General features: G+C 40.4%; 1 protein-coding gene across 3 annotated transcripts in view; it reads left to right on the forward strand.

The window, feature by feature from the left end:
- Positions 1-25918, forward strand: part of grin2bb (glutamate receptor, ionotropic, N-methyl D-aspartate 2B-b) — a 101622-nt gene that overhangs the window by 38655 nt on the left and 37049 nt on the right. For all 3 annotated transcript variants that reach the window (XM_079658168.1, XM_079658169.1, XM_079658170.1), the window contains exons 3-5: positions 17796-17939; positions 20153-20423; positions 22820-23012. In XM_079658168.1, the coding sequence (XP_079514294.1) occupies positions 17796-17939; positions 20153-20423; positions 22820-23012 (608 nt within the window). The remainder of the gene's footprint in view (positions 1-17795; positions 17940-20152; positions 20424-22819; positions 23013-25918) is intronic.

Consider the following 25918-nt stretch of genomic DNA (forward strand, 5'->3'; position numbering starts at 1 on the left):
AGATCACCAGAATCCAATACTGGTAAAAACGTTGCAGAGATCAAATGTTTCCTTGTCTGAAAGGAGAAACCTAATTTTAAAACAACATTTTCAGTTTGTGACTTGAAAGATAAGTTCTGATCAATAATAAAACCTAGATATGTGTATGTAGTGACCCTTCAATGTCAATGTCAGTCCCTTGAACAGTACAAATGTTGGGGAGAAAATAAGTTAACTTTTTGCCATTTGAGAATATCATGAGTTTGGAGTTGTCTGCATTTAATACTAACTTGAGTTGAGATAAACTGGATGGAATAACATCAAAGGCAGACTGGAGGAAATCAAGACTTTGCTCTATAGAAGAGGATGAACAATAAATAACAGTATCATCTGCATAAAAATGGAAAGCAGCATTTGAAAAATTATTAGACATTATTTACATACAGTATATGGTGAAATTATTGGTCCTAATATGGAACCTTGGCGCACACCCTTTCAAATCAAATTAATCAAATCAAGTTTTATTTATATAGCACATTTATAAACGATTTTTGGTCGAGCCAAAGTGCTGTACAAATAATAAAAATACCCTACAGTAGAGACACTTTACAGCTAATGCAACAGCAGTTTGTTCAGAATATCAGTATGAGAAGAAAACGACACCCTCTGTCCTTAGACCCTCACATCGTACAAGGAAAAACTTCAAGAGAAAACCCACATTTTAAAGGGGAAAATGGGAGAAACCTCGGGGAGAGCAACAGAGGAGGGATCCCTCTCCCAGGACGGACAGACGTGCAATAGATGCCGTGTGTACATCGAAGAGATAATACATTTACATAGGTAGACCGAATGTTAGGAAATGCATGTGTCTATAATAAGAGGATGAATCCACGAAGAGGTCAACAATCCTGTGGGAGCCTTCAGGGAGGCAACACGACGAGACCCAGGCAGGACCGCAGAGACAGGTTCAGCCACGACCCGAAGTCCACGACTTAATCCAGAACTCAGGATAGAGGATCCAGGATGCGGGACCACAGCAAGAGGATCAGCCTCGACTCAAGATCACATCAAGACACAAAAGAAGAAAAATGTGGCTGGGTTAATCGGAACATGAGAATACACAGATTCAGACAGACAGAAGGAAGAACAAGCACTCCCTTTGGAGTGATTTTTTTTTAATATTGAAGTTAAATGCATCAATCTGGTGCACTTTGAGAGCAAAATGAAGAGATATATGGATACCTCTCAACATCCATATGAAACAACTGTAAACAGATTTACTTTGTCTTTATGGATTCGATTGTGGACTTGATTGTGATTGCTGCACATTATCCCTTACTTAATAAATACTTTTTTTGATAATCTATTATATAGAAAAGTATATCATATTGATATATAATATATAATTTATTGATAATATATAATATAATCAAATATAACAATCAAAACGAAATAAGTAGTATTAAGTATTAGGGCTAAGAAAATATTGTACATGTGAAATAGTTGTATGTATTGATTTAAATTGACATGCATCCGCAAAGAAAAATAGTCCGTTGTTACTGTTTGGTTTGAACTAACGTACCAACGGCACTGAACATATTACATATTACCTACCATATTACGTTATATACTTCTTACCTTCGATTTCTCTTATTCTTCTCCTCATTCGTCTTTGTTTTTCTTCAAGTTTGTATTGTATTTCTTCAAGTTTTTATCTTGTTAGTCGAATGCACTTAAGCGTCAGCTAAATGCAATGTAATGTAATGATCAAAAAAACCCTCTGCTCTAGTCTAGACAGCGTGGGTAAATTACCGTACAGCCAATCACGATGCGTGACGTCATTGACGTCGTACGTCGTGACGTCACTGGTAAGAGACGGACCCCGAACACATATGGTACCCCGAACACATCTGATACCGACACCGGCGGGGGGGGCTGAAACTCGACCAACAACCAATCACATGAATCTCCCGCCCCTGACACACAAGCACGCGGTTTGATTGGCTAGAGCTTGCACTGGCATATGATTCGATTGGCTGACGCCTCCGTCGAGGCGTCAAAAGTAGAACATTGCTCTACTTTTGCAGTGAGCACCGCGAGAAAAGCTACGCTTTGCTCCCACAATGCAGTTCGCCGAATCGTGACGTCACCCCATTCAAAGTGAATGGGCAGAAGCGTTGAAGCGGCAACGCACGCCGCCGTGTGTAGGGGCCGTTACACACATGTTCAGGCACATGCACATACACAGACACACACAGACACACACACATGCTGGCACAGCAGTTGGTTAGCCGGGTCATGTGTTAGCGGGGGTCAGGTCTAATTGGGTCTCTGGCTCGTCTGGATTGGTGGGATCTGGTCCAATCAGCACACAGCGCTCCCATGTGTCAGTGATTAATTACCTGCGTTCTCTTCTGTGCTAACGAGCTTTATCAACTCCTCATGAAGGAGGTTTTCTATTAACTTGTCGGGCCAAAGGTGATGCTAAATTGACTCCCTTCCCAGCCCCCCCCCCCCCCCCCCTCCTCCCTTCACTGTCTTTCTGAGCTACCTGGTTCGGACAAGTTTCTTAGTTTTTTTAATAGATTTGTATTCCTGACCTGCTATTTCCATCACTTTGAACTGCCCACCATCTGTTCCTTACCAGTTGCTCTACGAAATTGATTTCATCTGCTGTTCTCTGTGCTCATCTCTGCCTCTCAGTGCTAGGACAAGGCTTTGGGCCTGACTGACATGATGTGAGTTCTGCCACAGAGTCAGCTGTAACAGTGGAAGATTGAATCAGACAATTAATTGTATATTCCTCGTGGTGGCTAGGCTACTTTTTCACCTTTTTCTGGCCCGACTAAATCGTGGTTCTATTGAGGCCAACAAACAGGGCTGAGTCGGGCTGAGTTGGCTAAACTAAAGAGAGAATCGCTGTCAAGGGGGCTACAACTACAACAAGATGAAAATATTTGACCGTGATTTAATTGTAACACACGTTTCAAAATGATGCCGAAGTAACAACATACTGATACCGGTTAGTAAAAACCATGAATTAATGCTTTGACAAGTCTGCAGACAGACGGCAGGCGAAAAACCTTTTAAAATGCGTGATCTTCTTATTATAGACACATGCATTTCCAAACATTTGGTCTACCTACGCTGTAAAATCTATTATCTCTACGATTTACACACGGCATCCAGGGGCGGACTGGGGGGAAAAAGTGGCCCGGGGATTAATTGACAGACAGGCCCACTTAATGCGCGGCATGTATCGGCAGGCCGGCGACGAAAGTATGTTACTTAACAAAAAACCCTATGCATTTTATGTTGTTTTGGACCATTATTCATATAGTAATCACATTACCTGAGCCCTTGAGTTGCCTCGTGCAAAATAGTTACAGTATATATTTAGTGATTTTAATGTTAACAGATCATTGATGCAATAACATTTGGACCCAATTTGCCTGACTTCACACATGGAATAAAACATGGGCGTAGGAAGCATCCTTAATGTGGGCGAGACAATTTAACAGGGGGTGTGGGCAGGTGGTGGACCTCACCTCCTCTAGAGGGGTCCGGGGGCAAGCTCCCCCGGGAAGATTTTTTTTTAAATGTTGAAGTTAAATGCATCAATCTGGTGCACTTTGAGAGCAAAATTAGGGACTAAATCTATGGCAGTCAGTAGGGGCTTGGACTGTGAGCCGTAGGGTCGCCGGTTCAAGTCCCCGACCAGACTCCATTTGGAGTGTGGACTTCTACTTGGAGAGGTTGAACAAGGCACCGGACATCCCCCTTCCCCCCTCACTCCCATTGCTCCCCAGGCGCTGTACAATAGCTGCCCACTGCTCCTAGTACTAGACTCCTGGTACTAGGATGGGTTAAAAGCAGAGAACACATTTCACTGTGTGTGCTGTGTGCTCTGCATGTGTGACCATTAAAGAGGGTTTCATCCCTCCCAATTCTTCTTCTTCTTCAACACCCATATAAAACAGAACTGTAAACAGATTTACTTTTTCTTTCAACATTTATTTGAACAGCAAGTGGAGGCAAAAGTGACTGCACCCAAAACAATAAACCTGCTAGCTAACTAGCCAAGACGTCACTTCCCCCTTTTCTATCCTACGGGTACAGCTGTACAGCCACTCCCCCTGAACCCTGTTTCCCTGCCAAACCCCCCCCCCACTCCCTCCCCTATGCAAGCCCCTCCCTCTGAACCCAGGGCTCGCTACAATACTGTATACTGTATACACAAACTACAAAAACGCCTTTACCCTTTGGAGCTTGTTTATCCATCTGTAAGCAACTGCCAGCTAGGTCTCTCAGTCACTCACTCCTGATCGTTCACTGCGCAGTGACAGCTGCTACGGGCCTGAAGTGTGAAATTGAAACTGATAGATAGAACAAAGGTAGCCTATCAAAACGGCCCAGCCCAGCCCAGCCTGGTGGGCCACACCCCACTGGCATGGGCCGGAACACTTACAAATGTGTGCCGGTAGGATTTAGGTAAGCAAAAAAAAAAAAAGGGAGTGGCCGGAACACTTACAAATGTGGGCTGGTAGGATTTAGGGAACAAAAAAAAGGATCTTTTTTTTTTTTTAAATCTTTTTTTTTTTGGGCCCTCCGGCCCACACACAGCACCGGCCCACTGGGGAAACTCCCGGTATTCCCAATGGCCAGTCCGCCCCGGACGGCATCTATTGCACGTCTGTCCGTCCTGGGAGAGGGATCCCTCCTCTGTTGCTATCCCTGAGGTTTTCTCCCCTTTAAACTGTGGGTTTTTCTGCGGAGGTTTTTCCTTGTACGATGTGAAGGTCTAAGGACAGAGGGTGTCGTTTTCTCATACTGATATTCTGCACAAACTGTGCTGTTGTATTTGCTGTAAAGTGTCTTTACTGTAGGGTATTTTTATTATATGTACAGCACTTTGGCTCGACCAAAAATCGTTTAAAAATGTGCTATATAAATAAAACTTGATTTGATTTGTTGTCTAAATGGAGATCGGCTAAGCTAACGCAATATAGACTATATGCTCTGACCGTCCACACTCACAACGGCCTATACAGACATAAATAAACCAGCGACTGTATTCGCCATGACACAGACAGTCAGTGGTTTGTACTTGTTTAACTTTTGTCTAGTTTCTGAACAGATATGAGGAGCTTGAGTGCAAGCAGCTAACGGCTGATGTTGTTTTTTCTGGGGTGCTCACGGGTGCTCATTGAAGATGATGTAACGGCTCCGCCTACACTGCGTTACTATAGTTACTGCCCCAGCTCCTAAACTGTAATGGAAGCGCAGCATGAAAGTGAGCCGGGCCTAATAAGGCCTAACCAAACCGAGCGAGGCCGAGCGAGGCCGAGCGAGTCCTGCGGTGGAAATGCGCCAAAAGAGATTAATTATTTCTGATTAGAGACTAAGTTGATGATTACATTTCAGTAGCGGTGCGGGATTGAGGCCATGACGGAGTCTTTCCTGAGAAGTTAATAGAAACTCCACCGCATTTATTTTACTTAAACATATGTCGGGGTTAAACAAATAGTAAAGTGAATATGTTAGGGGTACGGAACTTTTCGACTAACAAAATAGGACATGTAAAGATATCCCCTTGATGACATTATGATGGATATATTTACAAATTATTCTTTGAAAGAATGATCAACATGCTAGTGCACATGGCCGCTGCTTTATACTTACATAGAAAACAAAATGATCCTTCAATTAATGAATATCTTGAATTATTTGATATGAATCATGAGTCATTAACGTCTCTGATAGTTGTATGACTATGTGTGCACTCTGGTTGATTGTATCCGGCTGCATTACTGTGTTAAACAAAGGTACAGCGCAGGTGTCCCTTTCATGCCTCTGGGCATGTTTGCACTTCATAATGGGGACTCAATTAATGGAAGTATTGAAGGCATTCATTGAATAATTGGCTTTTTAAATGACAATTTGAAGTTTGAATATAAAACATTCAACTAGAGTGCAGCACAAGGGTCTTTTGTTCCCTGAGTGATGACTGAATGCCGCCGCCTCCTCTGAGTCTGTCAGCAGCGAGCTAACTCTTTCGCTTAGCCAGCCAAGTATGAGCTATGTGGCACTCGGTCTTTCCTCTGCCAGGGACTGAGCCTGCTTCTCCCGGCTCGCTGTGAGATTCACAGACGATGTCATTGTTACCAAGTGTCAGTATACTCAATAAATCAGGATAAACTGTACTCATCTACTGTTAATAATATGTAAACCTGGGTTTAAATATTAGCTGTCAGTGTGTGAGTAAAAACACTGAACACTACCTTGTTTTCTGCTAAATATTGTCATAAAGTCAAATGATCATTTGCATTCAAACAGGAAGACCTGCTTGAGGTAGACATGTTTACTGCAGTAAATCGTTTTATTAATTGGGAAGTTCAACATCCCATTTGTGATGCAGGGCCCAGGAGTTCAAAACTTTTAATCGCTATCTGATCAGATCAGATTTGGATTTTGGGGAGTTCAAAACCAAAAAACAGGATTAGGATGACTTTGAGATCCGATCAGATCAGGAAATCCAATCAAAGCTTTAATCTGGATCAAATCTTCAAAACGGGTAGTTCAAACCGACAACACAGGATTGGGATCAGTTTGATCCCAAAAAACTGGATTACCCTGATCCCACCAGAGGGGTGGATTTCCAGTGGATTACCAGAGCAAAATGTACTGTACCATTTATTTTAAAATATGTTTCAATTTAAACAAGATGGCAATGTTTGTTAACTGAAATAATAAACACTTTTTAGCTTTCATGGGAAATAAATTGTATTTTTCCCATTTTTGCTCACGTTTGTGGTGGCCTATTTGTTTTTCAACCAAATGTTGATGACATACTGTAAATGTTGATGCTCATAAAAGTGTAACAGCAAAGATTATCCATCAAAAATGTAATTTAGATTAAAGTAAAAATATCTTCAACAAAAAAAAAGTCCATCTTCTGTCATCACCTTCAAATAAAAAAAATATAATTAGACATTATAGATGTCTCTGCAATGAGGTCTCTTGTCTTCCTTGTATTATTTTTCATATCCACTAGATGGCGATCGGTAGGATTAAAGCACTGATATTCAGGATCTAGCCATCTTGAAAAATCGTAATCTGGATCAGGCTGATCCTATCCTGAATTGCTTTGATCTCCAGGGACAACATTTGGCCGACTTGTTTGATCCTGGATCACAAAAAATGGGATTTCAAAATCTGATCGGATCTGATTGAGATTAAAAGTTTTGAACTCCTGGGCCCAGGAGATTAAAATCAGACTTGTTTATCTGAACTGCCAATTGTAATGCTATCTGCCCATTAAACATTAAGTGTGACATATGTTGCTGAGATTAGACCTTTAGGAAAGAGTAAAAATAGAAAGTAGTGTTCTCAGTAGGGATGGTGATAGTTTTTTTCCCCTGACCGATCCTGTTAAAGCAGTCATTAACCGTTTAACTAACAACACCTGTGCCTTGCATGGCTGTTGTTGAAGAGCCTAACAAGCCGTCTAGCAGACACAATAACTGATACACAAAAATATTGAATCCTTAATATATTGACAGCTGCAGTTTCGACACAAAGTTGTCAGTTGTGTGTCCGCATGCCATAAAGTTAATGTCAGTTTTTACGCCATTCAGTTGTAAGCCCTTAGACCTGCCATGTGTTAGTGTGACAGTGAGTATGAGGTAACGTTATAGGACATTTGTGTGAAAAAAGGTTAAAATTGAAAATGGAATATTATGCATCTGAGTCGCTAATATCTGTTTGCATACAAATAATTCAAAATTAAACGCAAAATTAAAATATATATATTGGCTTTTTGTTTTGCCTACACTTATACTTTAACCAACATACACTTACTAAAATGGCAAAGTGTAAAAAGCATGCCTCTGGAAATAATTGGAGCATTGGAACATATTTTGTATTGTTTGATGATGATTGTATAATATCTGTTTTACTTAGTCCTATAGATCCCTCTATAGTGTCCCCCCCCCCCCCCCCCCACCAGAGAGGTGCAGGTTATGTCCTGGGTTTGTCCAGAATACCTTTATACGTCCCACATATGAGGGGAAACGTAGCTATGTGGTCAATTGGATTGTTTACCCATCTCGAAGGTACTGCCGTGTGGCTTCTTGAACTTCTGTTTGGAGGTTAAACCTGTCTGTGAAATGCCAAAAAGACATTTCCACCTAATGACTTTGCTTGTTTGTTTTCAAATACAGATTTATTGCTGAAACTAAATATGATTTTGACGAAATTACGCACTTAATTACAGGAACAAATAGATTTAATAACATATCATTCTTCTCTATCACATCTAGATGCTAGTTCTGTATATTGACTCCCATAAATAAAAAAAGATTCAAGGAGTACTGATGAAAGGCAAAGATCATCAACAACAATTATGATGCAAGCGGGACACCATTGATTAAGTCTGTTAATTGCTGGGTAAAATTAATCTATTGGAAATACATTGGAAACTTTTCTATGTTCACAACATCCTGGCCCACAGAACTACAATTAAACACTTAGTCAGTAGAATCAGACTTTTATCACAAACTATTATTTAAAGAAAACCCCATTATTGATCATGATGTAATAAATGTTTCCGTTATGTTCAGTTGTTACAAACAGCCTATAGATGGTGCTTTACAGAAAGCTCTGCCATCACTGCTGGCTGCTGTGGGAGTGAATCATATTTCAGCGCTTCTGAAAATAATTTCCTCGAAAAAAAATAGCAAGAGTAATTCAATCAGAGCATTATGGGATGTTTAAAATGAAGTGTACTGAATGAAGCGGGAGAAACGAGGAAACAGTGTCATTGATAATTAAAGAGCCGAATATGGGATTAATTAAAGCACTGTGTGAGTTTGATTAGAAATGTGATGATGGAGCACGTTGGGCTCAAACTGAGGAGGATTGACAGCAGCAGCGGCGGTGGAGGCGCTCAGGCTGCGAGCACGAGAGATAGACGGAGGGAGGAAGATGAAAGGTGGAGAAAGGCGAGTGTGATGAAGTGGAAAAGCTGAGTGTTGGAGGGAACGATGTGTACGCTGCTGCCACTTTTGTGTGCATGTTTTTATGTGTGGTTGTGAACCTGGCGCTATGAGTTCTAAGGGTTTCGCATATTTTTTCAAGCGAGACTCCTCTCAATCTCTCTTTGTCTGCCTCTCTCTCCTCTCCGTCTCTCTACCTTCCAATCCTCTCCCACCAGGGCTTGTTGAGCAGTGGGCCGATATGTCGCTCTTCCCCTGCAAATCTAATTGGAGACAGGCTTTCATTGGCATGACATGGAGATGAGTTTCCAAATCCTTTCAGCCCTCCTGCTTGAGGCTCACTCCCCTCAGCTCTCGTACAGCGCTGCAGCCGCAGAGGAAGGCTCAGCGCCAGCTACCACGTGTCTGTGACAATCCAAACGAAATCAAACGCACCCATTAGTTACTGTCTGGAATCGTTCAGCAGCATCTGACGCTTCACTGAAAGACATGTTTCATTTAAATGTGACACTGAGAGGGAGAGACGTCTGTGAAAAAAACAACTTGTGAGGGTTTATTTACACAGATGAGTGTGTAGCATTACCATCCTGTACTGTACTTCCTTCATCCTCTGAGTCTGTAGTGAGTTCACTGAGTGTGGAGTCACCGTCTTCACCGGAGGTTGTACTCACATGTTACGCTGTAGTTCCTCAGGGAGCTGAATCAGAGCTTCAGAGGTTTGTGTTACTAATCTAACTAGTGCCACATCTGCACAAAGGTTAAATAGAGACTTCCAAGTGATTCACTCCTCCACCAGACCTTTTGGGGGGCTAATACTCAGTCACAACTAACTGAATTGCAGATTCAGAGATACAACCCTTTTGAAAGATTTATTTGGAAAATAATGTAGTTTGAAGCAGTGGGAGATACAAGAGGGGAAGTGTGAGTAGTGATAAAAAGAAAGAAACTGACAGTAAAACATGAATCGGTCTTGATCTGCCGCTGCAAAAAGGACATTTAAAAATATATCAGTGGAACAAGAGCCTCTCTTCTCAACAGTTGTCATGAATTTGCAGGGTTTATTTTAATATTAAAGAGGAATGTGCACACTGTGTGACAGGTGCGTCAGAAGAGGTCGCAATCTTGACAATAACATTTCCATTTTTTCTTAAATGGTAAAACCCAAATAATGTACCTGTACTCTGTCGTTTTAGCACAATCAAAACAAAGAAAAGACCAAGACGGAGAAAAAAGGAACCTACATTTTAAGTGTGCAGGAGATACAGGTCTACATGCCTTATTGGTGAAATAAAGAAATGGACAAATAGAAACCATAACGCTCTCTTTAACACAATATAGCTTGTTTGTACTGTTTTCTTACTACTCTTAGTTTGCATCCTGTGTTGTTTCTGGATTTGATCCTGCTAATGTTAATAGTTTGACTTGCACTTTGAGAACTGCACTTGTTTTGATTGTCTTTCACAATCATTTTAATATCAGGCTGTGACATTGTTATCTTGTTGTGTTATTGTCTTGCACAGCGTTCTATTCTTATCTCATCAACTTGTTCAAGCACAATACATAAAGTCCCAGATAAGACCCTTTTAATAGATCCTTTTGATGAGAATGTCATACAAATACAAAATAAAAAAGTGAATCGGATTAAATATTAGATAAATAAAATGTAAGTAATATAAAACTACATTGCAAATGGGTATACTGAATGTAAAAATAAATTCACTACATATATATTGTTACGAATCCAGGCACTTAGTATGTAGGACCCAAATGCAGACAGGGAGGCAGAGGTAAAGTATTGTGAGATACTTTATTTTTCCATGATTTAGCAAAAATGAACAAAAAGGTAATCACCAAAACTCCAGTCGAGATGACAAAAAAAACAGAGGACAAAAAATGAAGGCGCTCACGCAGTGAGGAATCAAAAACCAAAGAGTTCCAAAAGCATAGACCTTACCTGACATGACAATAGACAAGATGAACTGACACTGGGAGACAGGGAATTTAAACACAGGGTAACAAGGCACAGGTGGGAACAATCAGGGGCGGGGCTGACACTGACGGGCACAGGAGACACACGAGGAGTGACAGGTGAAAACAATCAGGGAATTAGAACTAACGACAGACATGAAAAACACAGGGAAAAGGACCAGACAATAACCCAGGAGGAAAAACATGACAGCAAACACCCAAACCTAGACAGACAACACTAAAACCCGTGACATAAACCTGGGGGTGTGACATATATCCACATGATAACTATCAATATTTATATAAACATAGGTGTAAAAAGTTGAAAAACAATGAGTAGAACTACATAGAAAGTGACAATATAATGTTAAAAAGCCAAGTGATGAGTGATGATTTAGCTAAAGCTGATTAATATGTGATCTAATAGAGTGGTGCTGTATAAAGTCCTGGAATATGGAAATTAGTTAGCATTTAAAAAGAATCTAGTTCCTTGTCTCAAAGTAAATGTGTTTTTGTTGCGATTGTTCGAAACAATGTCTGTGGTTACCACAAGCTTCAAAGATTTAACATGTTTTTTCCATGACATGAAACAACTCAGTAAATTCCCCTATTGTGAATTTAAGATGTGTAAGAAATGCTACAAGTGGCTAAGTAACAATATACAAAACATTGTCACGCTGAACACGTGTCCATTTTAAGCTTGGGGGTGTTTTAGCTGTGTTAGCATTTTGCTTCTGGTGTGCATTAACGTTGATCATCTTAATAATTTGTTTTAATAGTTTAAATTCCAATTGAAAAATCCTATTGACTTTTTATCTAGGGAACCAGTGCAATGTTCTCCCCCGTCGGATTACACATACTGTATACATCATCCTTGCAATACTCTTATTCGGTCACATTCTCAAAATGAAAACGCTTTTCTATCACTCGCTGAAAAATCAAAGACAAAGTGGAAAAAGGAGTCCACTTTTTGCTTTGAAGTCCATTAGAAAACATCTCGAGAAGCCTGTTCATTCTGTAATTTTAACAGTGCCTAACCCAGCCTGACAGCACAAACTATAGAACCTGCACAGACAGTAACTTGCCATTCAAGTAGGGCAGATACAGAAACAGAGGTTGAACATTAGCACACAACCTTCTTTCTTTAACTCATGGTTGAATAGATATATGATGTGAAACGACAGGCTAGAAAGCAGGCGAGCAGGGAAACGAGCGCTTCTTGTAATAACGTCACACAGACTTCGCCCTGCAGGACACTTCACACCTCTGTGATATGAACTAATGGAGCTGCAGGGCATTATGTAAAAACTGAGGACAGAGAGGAAAAACAGAGGGCGAGGGTGGGGGTCAAGAGAAAGAAGGAAGGAGAATAAAACCCTGACACTAATGCCATGTGATTAAAGGACATACATTAAATAGGGTTGATTTGGATATGAAAGAGAAAGTAGAATGAGATGATGATTAGCTGTAATCTAAGAAAGGGAGAATGAAGTAAGTAGTGCCCTCACGATCGCTATGAATGGCAGGTTTGGTCTCAAAAGTGATTACACCTCTCTGAGCCCACTTTAAGAAAGTAAGAATCAGGAGAGAGAGATAGCAAGACAAAAAGGGAGTTTAAGGGCTGAAGGAGAAATGGATACGGTGTGAGTAAGTCGAGGAAATGAAAAAAACAGAACAGCAGATGTGATGGAAAGTTAAGGTGCTATCTGAAGGCGAACTCAGGAAAGTCTGTTTACTAAAATATTTTAAAAAATATTTTGCAGAAATACTACTTTCTACAGAAGCAGCCAGGACTTTAGTAAGATCATGAATAAAGGTCTCACATTTTTTTCTTTGTTCTTGGATTTCTTCTGTTTTGTTTATTGAATAACCGGCACAGTTATACACAAAGGTCAAACATATTGTCAAGTCCTCATCCTCACTGACAGGAATACAAACAATATTTAAGCAATAGCTCACGACCGCCGTGGTATATGCTCATTATATCACAGCTAAGGGGCGTGGTTCGGTTATAAAATGGTTACCAAGTGTGGCAATAGGAAAAGAAAAATACACACTGTAATTTAAATAGTTTTTATTAGTAAATAATGATGTTCAAAATAAAATAGTCCCTCCGTTGCCTTCTGCAAGAAACATAAGGCACGTTCACACCTCAGTACTTTTCCCACTTTAGTTCTGATATCATTCGGAAATGTTGCGTTCACACCTTTATATATACAGTCTATGGTTCACACCAAAAAAATCCGGAACTAAAATTAGTTAATCAGTACCTTTTTTACCCCCTTTTTTTCCCTGCAAGAGAAGAGGTACTTTCGTGGGAGAAAAATGATTCTATGTCTGATTGGCTGGGTGGAATGCAAACCACGCCCCGTAAAACTCCCAAAAAGTTTTGTGAGGCAGCCATTTTATTATCCTCGCATTAGCATTATTAGCATTAGCATTATTAGCATTAGCATTAGCCCAGCGCAGAAACGTAGAGAGACTAACTTATGGCAACACAAAAGAAAACATGGAAGCGTTGGAGATGAGGAGGTGTCGGCGTTCTGGCGATTTACTCGGAAGGCTTCAGTAGAAGCTGCTGGGAATTCATTAGCTGGCAGCTTCTACTGAAGCCAGTCCCCATCCGGGGACTTCGGGCCGGGGACTGTTTGCGGCCTGCCAGTAAACCCAAAGCAGCAGAAGAACTGACGTCAGCGGCTTCATTTGCCTAATCTTCCCCCAGGGACTTATTCCGGTGTGAACGCGATCAGAACTTAGTTCATGAGAACTAGTTCTCATGAACTAAGTTCTGATGAACCTTTGCGGGAAAAGTACTGCAGTGTGAAAGCGCCTATAGTGCGAGGTGGTTACTATGCAACAACACTAACAGCTAGCGAACATATTAGACAGAGAGCGTTGATCCATTATTTGGCTATTTATTTACATTAATTTGTATGTTGCCGTTTATTGTGCACCCACTGAAAAACTGTCCAGCATCAGTAGAATGCCTTACGTGGTTACTTGTATAGGTTGGGGTTGTTCGAGGCTGTTGCTTGGCGTGGCGAGAATATTGCTCCACTTTCTCTGGTCCCCGAGATTCGGCTTCCAATAGCTCTGGAGAGAGCTTTCGCACCTTTGGCCACTAACGGTCATAATTTCTCTGCTTTGTTTCAAGACCTGCATCAGAAAGCTTTTGAATGGTGGTACTTTTCCAGTTGGTCTACCTGCTCTTCACGTAGCTCTGCATGTCGTTGTTTAGGTGCTTTTTTTTTTCTGGAGATAGGCACTCCTCAATCCACTCCTCCATAGTAAGACCACCCCGGAGGTCAAAGTTAACCTTGAATGTTTCCATCTTAAGCTTTGTAAGTTTGTTTCGTAACGGACAAAATGTAAATATATTTATAAAACGGACAAGTCAAATCAAGCAATCTGATTGGTCGATAGCGTTTTTGCCGACCTTTTTGATTACAGATTTGAAAACATCGTTGTTTGCTTTAAAAGTAGCACAATTCATTATGTCAAACCTTGGAAAGTGTATATAGATATCCCTGCCCAAATGCCAAAGTAACTGGCAACTGAATATGTTTTGCCGTTTGATGTCTATGTCTGGACCGTTGCGAAAAGGAGGGTTTCTGCCCCGTTACTTCTCCGCTGTTTTCTTGTCCCAGTTTGCTTTTCAGCCCAACTGTATACAGTTAAATCGACCGGACTTCTTTCTGCAAATGTGAGCGTCCTTTAACAACGGTCAATAAGTCCTTGCTGCACATTATCCCTTACATGTTTCCATCTTAAGCTTTGTTAGGTAAAAAACCTTGAAGTTGAAATCTGAATACACTGTCCAAAGATCGCTTCTAAAACAATATAGTTTGATTCCACATGTCTTACTTGGAAAATAATTTATTCAATGAGGCCCTAATGTACAATATCCAAAAAGAATATGCTTTATATAACTCCTATAAAATAGGAAATATTGTCATTCCCAGAATATTGTGTGTGAACGTATTCAGTGCTGCTCATTGATGTCTTCTTTGGAAGTCTGTGGGACAGACTAATAAGCACTTGTCTACATGCCACTTCTCAGTAAAATCCACTCATTGCTGGTTTCAGTCTTCTCAGGGGACTTGTTGACGATAAGAACAAATAAAGAATACAACCAACTTCCTCTTTTAAAAACAGAAAGTGGAGTTTGTATGGCGAATAGACAGATAGTAAACATGAAAAAGGACTAGATCCGCATATGGAATAATTATGTCAAGGTAAATTACATGCAGCACTCGTCCTTACGATTCATTTATAAGCATGTTAATGCTGTAATGCTCAAACAATGAAGGAAGTGTCGGTCAGAGGTGAACGGTGCATTAGCTGCTGTTCATGCGTGAGAATACCTTCATTACCTTCCTGAAGAGATCCGAGTGAAGCTACTGTCACTGTAGGTAAAACCTCACACACACACACACACACACACACACACACACACACACACACACACACACACACACACACACACACACACACACACACACACACACACACACACACACACACACACACACACACACACACACACACACACACACACACACACACACACACACGCACACACACTCGTTTTCACACAGCCATTCCCTCCACCAACTAAGTGGTAGTGGAGGAAGGGGGAGATGGGCTTTGATGTGGAGTTAGCGCAGCTATCTGAAGAGTGCTCAGCCTCCTGTATGACTAACCTGTATGACCAATTGAACACCTGGATGGATACACATTGTTCATGTTTTTGCAGAACTGAACACAAAGATGAAAGATATACAGTGTAGCTGTGCGTGCAAGTGAATGTTGTCTGCGGAAGATCAAGACAAGTGACGTGAAATAATTGATTAAAAAGCTTTATTTGTGTCTTCTAATTACACAGTAATGTATGAAAGGTCCTTGACACTAAGCGTAGATGATGAAGTAAAATGGACTTAAGGTATATTGATAACATTCTCTGTGTTATAAATAAAGATAGGTTATGGCTTGATTTTGCACTAATACTGTATGGGGGAAATAACAGCTAGCTGAAATCTCTCTAAATGTAAATGCACGCCCTAGAATGCTATTACATTTAACTAAGATGCTTAATGTGGTCAACCTGCTAAACATCTGCATGTTATCATTGTCATTGTGAACATGGTAGCAGGCTGTCATTAGCATTTAGCCCAAAAAACAGCTTGGCCTATTTACCTCCTTAAATAACTGCTAGCTCGACTGTAGACTCCTCACAGTGGAAATCGCTCAGCTAGCTGCTTGCCTGATAAAGACATCTCTACAGGTGTAATCAGGCTAACTACGTCCTGCAGCTCTGATTATTGAACACACAATCATGAGAGTGGTGTTGATCTTCTCATTTGATTAGAACAACTGGCATCCACTAAGGCACAAATGAACAATAATCACAAAGACTTTCTCAGATGTTCTTTTATGTATGAGACCAATGTTCGAAAACAAGAGCACAAACCAAGAGGACAATACTATAGAACACAATTGATTAATCAAATACGTAAACACATAAACTGCTAACAGTGTCCAAGGAATAGGATTTAAGTCTCAAACGAAGACACAGCATCAGACTTTCATAAACACAATATATGTTTGTTCAGCCAGTACACAGAAGTCCAGAATGAGTGTGTGTTGGGTCCGTTGAGGAAAGGTGTGTAACAGGGCAAGCTTGACTCCAGCATTTGTTACACAGTGCTGATACAATTCAATATATATTGATTATTACTGAACTAAGATAAGATAAGAGGTGCTTTATTGATCCCAAATTGTGACATTTTTGCGTTGCAGCAACATGAAAAACAAAACAAGGCATTGCACAAAAGTAGAAATTAAAGAGTAGAAATAAACAATTCTAGAAATTAAACATCTCAAAATAGAATTAAAACAGCATTAAAAAGTAGAACATATACAGTAGTAGACTGTGAAGATAAAACATCTATAAACTCTGACAATAAAACACTATTGGAAGAGCTTTAGACACAATATAAAGCAGGATATTATTTACATTAAGTGTGTTCAATTAAATATAAATGTGAATTGTATAGTGTGTCCAGTTATTCAGAGAACTATTTATTTGATGTCAACATATACTTTACTAAAGAGTGAGAGGAATCCACTTTGAAGCATGACCCACCACCTCCAGTCGTCTCAGTCTCCGCTCAACTCCCTTTTTCCCACACAGAGGACCCCAGACATGATGCTGTTCTTATTACAGCCCCTCTGCCATGGCCCCTCCAGTCACTAACACTCGTGAATAATCTGTCTTGACTCCTGTGTCCTGATGAGTTTTACACGGTTTGACCAACCTGCCCTTGGCCAATCGCATCAGACTCCTGGAGCGCCAAGAGCTCTTTTGACTTCTTCCTCTCTCCTTGGAGAAACACGTTAGGACAAAGACGTCTGTCCACACATTTGATGCTTTCATTAAATATCATTGAACCAGGTCGCCATCTTAACTGTCGTGCTCTCCGCAGCGTACTAAATGTGCAATCAACCCTTTGATAGGGATCCTTGATAATGAATGAGTCACCTTGTTTGTGTTTTGAATATTTATAACTAGGGGAAACCAATCCTCTTTGACATTGCACAGAAAGTAAAAACATCATAAATACAGGAGTTTAAATACAGTACATAAAAAGTCATACTTTTGCCCCTTCTTTAGTGAAGTTGCAGCGCATTCATATTAAGCTCCCAGCTATAAACAGGAATATATTTGTTTGAGAGGCGTGTGAAAGCTGGACACGCTCCACAATAATCGCTGCCCTACCTTCGAGTTTCTCTCTCGTGCTGAGTGACTCATGACATCGTTTGCTGATTGGCTCCTTTTTCTTTGGTTTCCAGGACGACAACTCCATGTTTTTCCAGTTCGGTCCGTCCATCGAGCAGCAGGCCTCCGTCATGTTGAACATCATGGAGGAGTATGACTGGTACATCTTCTCCATTGTCACCACGTACTACCCTGGCTACCAGGACTTTGTCAACAAGGTAATAAACACAGATACAGACACACAGGTAACATGCAGCTTGCTCTGTAAACAGCAGGACTATACCGAAGCGTTCAGGCGTCTTTATTAACAGGCCGTCAGCAATCTAACAAAACTGAGAGGTATATTTGTTGAAGATAGTTCATTTAATAAAAAGACTGATTTAATCCATTGCATCCCTTTATTCAAATGAAGCATGTTGTTCAAGGACTTCATTTTATTTCATTTTTTAGGCGAATGATGTCATAAAGAAGATAGACCTTTTATTTGAAAACTGCTTAATAAAAGCTTTAAATGTAAAAAAAGACATCTGGTTGTATTGTATACTTAATGGGCATTTACCGCAGTAGGTGTGTATGCACTACCTTATATACCACTAAAAGAACAATGAAGCTGAAAGAATACTTCATGTTGGTATAAATGTATCTCTCACATGAAAGCGGAATCCAGAAGCAGCAGGAGTCTTATTATAAAGCTAGTGACAGTACACTTTTTCAACCATTGATTCAAAGGAGAAATTCACTTTTGCACTGAGTACCAGACCCATCATGTATTATTACCTTTGTCTTTCGGGACCCATTATAAAACAAATATTGCGGTTTGTCATATTGTGTTCTTATCCTTTCATGAGACCTGCTGCTTTCAGTATTCTGCTCAAATTTCTCTTTTTCATTGCTCATGAAAAAATAAACTACCTTTTTCTTTTTTTTATTGAACAAATTGAACGTTGGACTGAACACAAACGGCACCAATAGAAAAAGAGAAATACTGCCATTTAAAACCTTTACTAGTACTCCTTTTCAACGAGCTAAAAAACAATAATTAATAGAGTCGATCAATAGAGTGCGATATTGCCGTATTTTACATTCCGTAGTATTAGGGTTGTTATATTATACTTATACTGTATTATAAGCAAAATTACTGTTTACATTTGCTTTAATTTAAAGAAAATGTAATTAAGTAATTTATTGAACATGCTGTAGTACTGCTAACATGTACATTCACATGTTTTAATGATATAATATGACAGTTACATGCTGATTGTAAAATAATTGTGTTCTAATTCCTTTAAGGGTTATATTTTATCTAATTATAATAACTATATTATTAATAGCCAAGCACTATGTATTGTACAGCTGGTGAAACGATCCTTACAAATGCTACTTTTTCCAAGGACATGATTTTCTGGTTTTTAGCCAAAATAATGTCAACCTTTTAAAAGTGATAAGGTTTGGCAGAGTGTGATGTAAGTGGGTAGCGACTTCCATTTTCCGATTGCTTTAATGTGAAAGGCAGATTGGCCGAGCATGTCTTTTTGAATGCGGCCCCTCAGTGAGGAGTCCTTATCTTCAGGGCTCTGAGCAGACTCTTTAAAGGGGACGGCATGAGACCCTGAATAACTTTGAACATCAGACACACACCGGAACAGAATAAAGTTATGGAAAGTCAGCTAATCATATTTCTCTTCTCTGAACAAATGTAGAGGGTTTTAAAGAGAGAAAATGGCATATATGAATCTAAAGGAAGGTTATGAATCAGGATATTTAGTGCCTATTGTTTATGAACTACATTGAATGTATATAATGTTTAGTCTCATATTGCCTTTTTTTTAAGAGTTTACTGTTCCTATTGTATATCTATATTTAACAACTCAAAGCCCCAATGAATTGAGCAACAAGAAAAAGCTCCAGTGCCAAAATCCCATTCCACTGTCTCTCCTCTCGAGCAAAAATCAGACACAGCTAAGAGATTCAATGTTCCTTTTTCTTCTTTCAATACAGAGGAAAATAATAGTTATAATGGGAAAGGCTGCTCTGGGTCTGCCTGTTACTCAACCTCCATGATTCCCTTTCAATTGATTACCTCAAGGAACGGCTATTACTCTCTTTCTGAAACAAAAACAAGTCTTTCATCTTAATGCCATGTCCCAATCTAGCTTCCTTAATACTTCAAATCACTCCTTGCTGCATATAATCTATTAACCCTGTGGTGTCGTGCTCGGGGAGAATACAAAAGTCACGATTTCCATGAGAGCTTCCACTACCTAACATCACTCTTGTCCTACTCCCAGGAGATGTGTAAAGACAGAACAGTTTTGCAATGTGGGATCTGGAGGAGGAGAAATATCAGTCAATTTTGTTCCAGTATCTCTCTTAACAACTTGACTGTATGTGAGCAGCCCACGCTTTTTCTAAATCTCCCTTTCCTATCTAGGTCCGAAGCACCATCGATAACAGCTTTGTGGGCTGGGAGCTGGAAGAAGTGTTCTTGCTGGACATGTCATTGGAAGACGGAGACTCCAAGATCCAGAACCAGCTGAAGAAACTGCAGAGTCCGGTGATCCTGCTCTACTGCACCAAGGAGGAGGCCAGCACCATCTTCGAGGTGGCTCACTCTGTGGGCCTCACAGGGTACGGCTTCACCTGGATCGTGCCCTCGCTGGTGGCTGGAGACGCAGACATCATCCCCGACGTCTTCCCCACAGGTAACCACAAACACCAGCGGCCCGCTTCACGAAGATAGACGCTGAGTGTGGCATTGATCCACCTGCTGAGTCAGACCCTAGATAGATGACATGGTTTATTCAAAGGAACCACATCAACTGAGGCTGTGGCAGTTACTTAATCTTTCAGAGGTCCACAGTCAATATGTAACACATTACAATTGAAATTCAATTCAAAGCCAGTCAACACCGTACATGCAATTGAGTAAAGAAGAATACTAATCATAATCCATATAGATGATGTAAATGAGAACCATACAACTCTTATGAAACAGAAACATTAAAAACACGCACAAAGTTATGTCTTCTACTTCTCAGTCTGTTATCTGCATGCGCATTATTGCTTCCCTCTAAATTATCTTTTAAAGGAAAAAAAAGATCAAAACAGATATGAATCTGTTGCACAAACCGGACTATTTCTTACCTGATCTTTAGTAGGACGAATGTACTTTTCTTTGTATTCTCTGCCAATTTAAAACCGTATAAGACATTATTGAAACACTTCAGACGTAGAGCTGAGACGGGGCAGGGCTTCTGCTTACTAGTCATTAAGGCTAGTGAGGTTTGTTTCCAAGGGGATACTGCAGACTCTGGAAACTATTTCCCTCCTTTGTGCTCACATTGTTAGCAAACGTCAAATTAAAATAAATGTTTTTTCTTTTATATTTTGTTGATCAGGTGTCCCTTATTGTTACGTTGGAGACATGGCTCTCGTGTGAGCCTGGGGGCATGGTGGATGCTCTTATGGAATACGAAAAAAGTCTCAAAGAATTCTTGTTAAAACAAGCCTAACACAAAAGACCAGCATATACTATACGTTCTTAACATTTAATGGTTTAAATAGAGATACTCTCTTACCGTTGCTGACATAACAAATGCAGGTAATTAAGGCTTTTGCAGAGAGGAGCTCATTAGGTGCCTCATGTCAAAGTTTAAACATTAAGTAACTATTGCCAAATTAATTATGATGCATCTTTTTTAATTATAGCGTAAACAACACCAAAACAACTAACTCTCGCTCTCTCTTTTTCTCCCTCTCTCTTTCTCTCTCCTCAATCAATGGTGTTATTAGCAGTTTTTAAAACACCACTTGACTTGACTGGATAAGATGAACATCCTCAGAGGGATTTTTCCAGGGTTTGTTTGTCCTAAAACATGCCCTGAAAGTCATACAGAATATATGTAATCAAACTGCAGCTCTGGTGCCCTCTTGATGCTCTATGCCATTAAGCATCCTTTGTAAACTTTGAACATCCTACCCAGGGCACAGGATTTAAAGCACTCTTACATTTTGGAGTGGTTGAAATGCTTCCTGTTTATCCTCTGCTTCAAGGCTGTAGAGCTAAACACTGCAATCTGTATTACAATATTAAGTTTTCCAAAGGCTTCATATTGAAATGTGGGCACAAGTGACAGATGGGCTGGTTTGCATATATGCAAATGTCCTCATTGTCTATGTGCACTACACTGGGCAAGTCAGAGATAAGGTGCATACCGATTTCTGTTAACCTCAGGTGAATGACTTTTAGGGGGTCATATCTGTTCATTTTATATCGTTTTATCGTGCAATTTCTTACAAAGATATGAGATAATAATGACGGAAAAGCTTTATTTTTATAGCGTGGCCATCAGCTGTGAGCCGGCCTTACCAGAGACATTATGAGCGTCTTAATGGTAGTATTCAGAAAATATCTTTGAACCCCTTTGTCATTTTACTGTAGCTTTTCCTCACACCTTCATCTTCACCAAGCATGTCTGAAGTGTTTATTTTGACTCCTGTATTTTCACATTTTAACTTGTGTGTGAAACCAGTAACAACACCAAGGCTGTCTGAACATGCAGCTTTGCCTTTTTTCCAAAAGATGTTCTGTTTAATGTTTGAAATGTGAACACATAATCCAAACCAGCCACACAAACTGACCTGAGCGTGCAGTTATTCATGGGTGTAAGAAATGGATGCTGACATGTGATAGCCAGCAGTTCCTCATGCTTGGAAAGCCAAGCATAACAAAATGAGCTGAGGGATGTTGGTGGTCTCCACTGACGCTCACATTCAGCCGCTTGTTTTCATGCCATTTCAACCTGTAAGACCTAATTAACACTTTGACTGTGGCTTGTATAAAATTAAGATATCTTAGGTATGACTGCCCTCATGATTTGGTCCCAGTGTTTTGCCACTTTTCAGCCTCTTATAAAAGGCTTTCATTTATTTTCCCCCTCCAGCATTTTTTTATCGCACTCTGCCTGCCTTTTTGAAACCTCACTCTCTTCTCTCCCCCCTCTCCTTTTCATCTTTCTCGATATTTCTTTCTTTTCCCACTTTCCATTCATCCTTTTTCTCTCACCTCTCTCTACATCCCTCTCTCTCTCTATCCCAGGGCTTATCTCTGTGTCATATGACGAATGGGACTACAACATCGAGGCCAGGGTACGTGATGCAGTGGCTGTCATCGCCACGGCGACCTCCACCATGATGCTGGACCGGGGGCCGCACACCCTGCAGAAGTCCAGCTGCCTCGGGACTCCGGACAAAAAGGGCTCCAACACTGGCCACTCCAAGGAAATACTGAAGTGAGTCAATGCAGCGGGGAGGGGGCGGTCGGAGGGAATTAGGAGGGGGGAGGGGCGGGGGTAAAAGATACAAATATTAGTGATGAACACTGAACATGTGTAAGTAAAATCACACACCTGAATAGATTCTGTCCAATCATATATCACCAACTGTTACCAGCCATGACAGGGCTGTCACATCTTTAGATTTCTCTACATGCTGAAGCGTTGCATTCTTTTTTTGGAATTTGCAACAGGAAAAGGAGCAGAGACTCTACCTCTTCTTTTTCCTGGCAATGAGTGAAACCCGGAGTGTTTCAACACTTGTTGACCATACTTTGGAAGTGCATTGTATGACCAATATCTTAGACCTTCCACTCTCAATTGTGATCCCACTTTCGTTTTGTGTTTTCTTGAGAAGAAAAAGCTTAACTAAAATCAAGCCATTTAATTGTATTATATAGATTCAGGTACGTTTTAGACTTAAGTAAAAACAATTTTTTTCACTGACTTTGATATTTAGTAAGGTTACATGCTACTTATAAATAAGTATTAGCTTACACTAGCTTCATCCAGTTGATGAACTCTGCTAGTGACAGTTGTCAAACCCAGAGAAGCTGCTTTGTTTAATACATTGACCCATTGTTTGAGAATGACGGTGAATTACTGGAACACGTTTGTTTTAATTCACACTTTCAGCACATATCTTTTGTCTGTTGGGGTTGTCACTTCAAATACACGAGCTGTGCTTCTGATTAAATACTACTTTAAGTGTTTACCTGGTAAAGGAAAGACATTCTTACTTTGCTGGAAAAACATGGCAAATGAAAAAGCAATACACCATGTAACCTAATGGTTATCTGCTTTATAATATATTTTGCTACAATAATGAGAATGGGATCATGTACAAAACAACAAGAATGGCTGAATGTATTTATATGAGTCAGAGCCAAGGGATTCTGCTGGTATGATCACAGGAAGAAAATGTGTGGTTTGGTTTTCTGTGGCTGAAACACAGTAGAAAATATGACGATGAATCCAGCAGACGGGCAGTAAAACATAGACTGGAGATACACACAGAAAAGACAACACGTTCCCTAAGGAGAACCACTATCTGTTTAATTAGCCAATAAAAACATATGAGATGAACAGGGACATTAGGCCTCAGACCTATTACAACACTTTGTATTATCTTTAGCTTAACCCACAGCCATCTTTTCCTCTTCCTCTGAACTTCCTTGTTTTCGCTTTTTGGCACATTACAGAACAAGCAGGAGCATTGGTATTCAATAATTAATCCCCATTTAACTTCATAGGGCAGGCTTTTACAGTGCACATTGATCAGCAATTCCACAGTTAATTGAATGCTCGGGGACATCTGGATTAATCAAAAAAGAGCCAAAGAACAAGAGTGGAGTTATAGCGAGCCCACAGAAGCACACATGCAAACACACATGTTGTTATAGCATGACATTTTACTGCTCTTCAGGGTTTAATCTAATAAAGGCTTTAAAGGAGTTACTGATGTCGTTCCTTATTAGATGTTGTTCAGCCTTACACAACTACGTGCCTGCCTGCCTGTCATCCCTCTGTTTTCCTTATACTTAACATTTTCTCTGCTTTTGTTTGTTTGTCTCACTGTCAGTTTGAATTTGAGGAATATAAAGAACTTGGGAAATATTATGCAACCTCCCCTGGCACTGCTGCATTCATCTCCAGGTTGAGGTTGATGTATTACTGTAGATTTGGGTCTCATTTACCCATGTTTCTGTTTTTAATATCAGGGGCACTTATCCGTGCTGTGTAGCAATCCGCCACCAACACACCTGAGTAAACAATAACACCACAGCCATGAATATTTCAGCCCCCAAAGGGCGCTATCAGACACAGGGTTAGCTCTCAATCATCCGTCAGGCACACACCTGGGACGGTTTGTGTGTGCGTGCGTGAGCATGTGTGCGTATGTGTGCGTGTGTGTGTGTTCGTGTTCGTTCCAACAAACCATCCAATTTTTCTCCATTTGACTGAGCAAAAGTAGAGACTCTGGATTGGTGGGTTTTGGTGGTAACCCTAGAGACCTGAAACACACACACACAATTCCACCTATTCCATCCCCTCACCCCCAGAGACAAAAGCAATAATAAGGCCATATGTCTCTGCGTGGTCCTGTATCGCTGGGGGCCACAGTGGGCTGCATGCATGCTGGGTAAGCGTGCCATCCTGTCAGCGCTGATGGACAGGAGAGATGGGAGGCCCCAGTGAGTCACGCTCTCAAATTTGTTTAGGGGCTGCTTGACCTTATGGGGCACACACACGGAAACACGCATACTGTATATAAATACATGCATGAACCGAAAACTCTCGCAACACAAATAAGTAAACACACACACACGCATAGCTCTAGAGGCCATCCATTGTATTTCCTGCCAGACGGAGAGGACAGGAACGACTGGGTGATGAGAAAATGTGCTCCAAGTGGTTTTGGTTCAGGCACTCAGGGGTTGTATGTTGCAGGGGAAGTTTATTTTTATTTTTTTGAATCTGTCTGTGCGCTTGCGTTCGAATTGCCTCTCAAATCCCTGTGCTGATTGAAATGCCGCACAGGTAGATATGATGCAAGTGATGATTAATAACTTGAAGTGAGATTACTTTCATCTGATCTGACGTTTGTCTTCATGTCTTTGGGCCGGCTGCAGTCCGAGACGTACACTAGAGCTCAGTGAGAAATATTCGTCTGCAGGACAACTGACCCGTGTGCTGCCTCATGCATGTTGTTCTCATTCTGTCTCACCTTTAAAGTAGATGGTGTTATTACATTTCTTAATGAGCTCAATGAAAGTGTTGGTCTTATAAATCTTTGCACAGTTTTTTAGATGTCAAGAAGGCAATTTCATGGCGCTTTTGGACATTGAGTGAACAAATTACGT

Source organism: Notothenia rossii, assembly GCF_949606895.1.
Source record: "Notothenia rossii genome assembly, chromosome: 1".
In the NCBI taxonomy this organism is placed as follows: domain Eukaryota; kingdom Metazoa; phylum Chordata; class Actinopteri; order Perciformes; family Nototheniidae; genus Notothenia; species Notothenia rossii.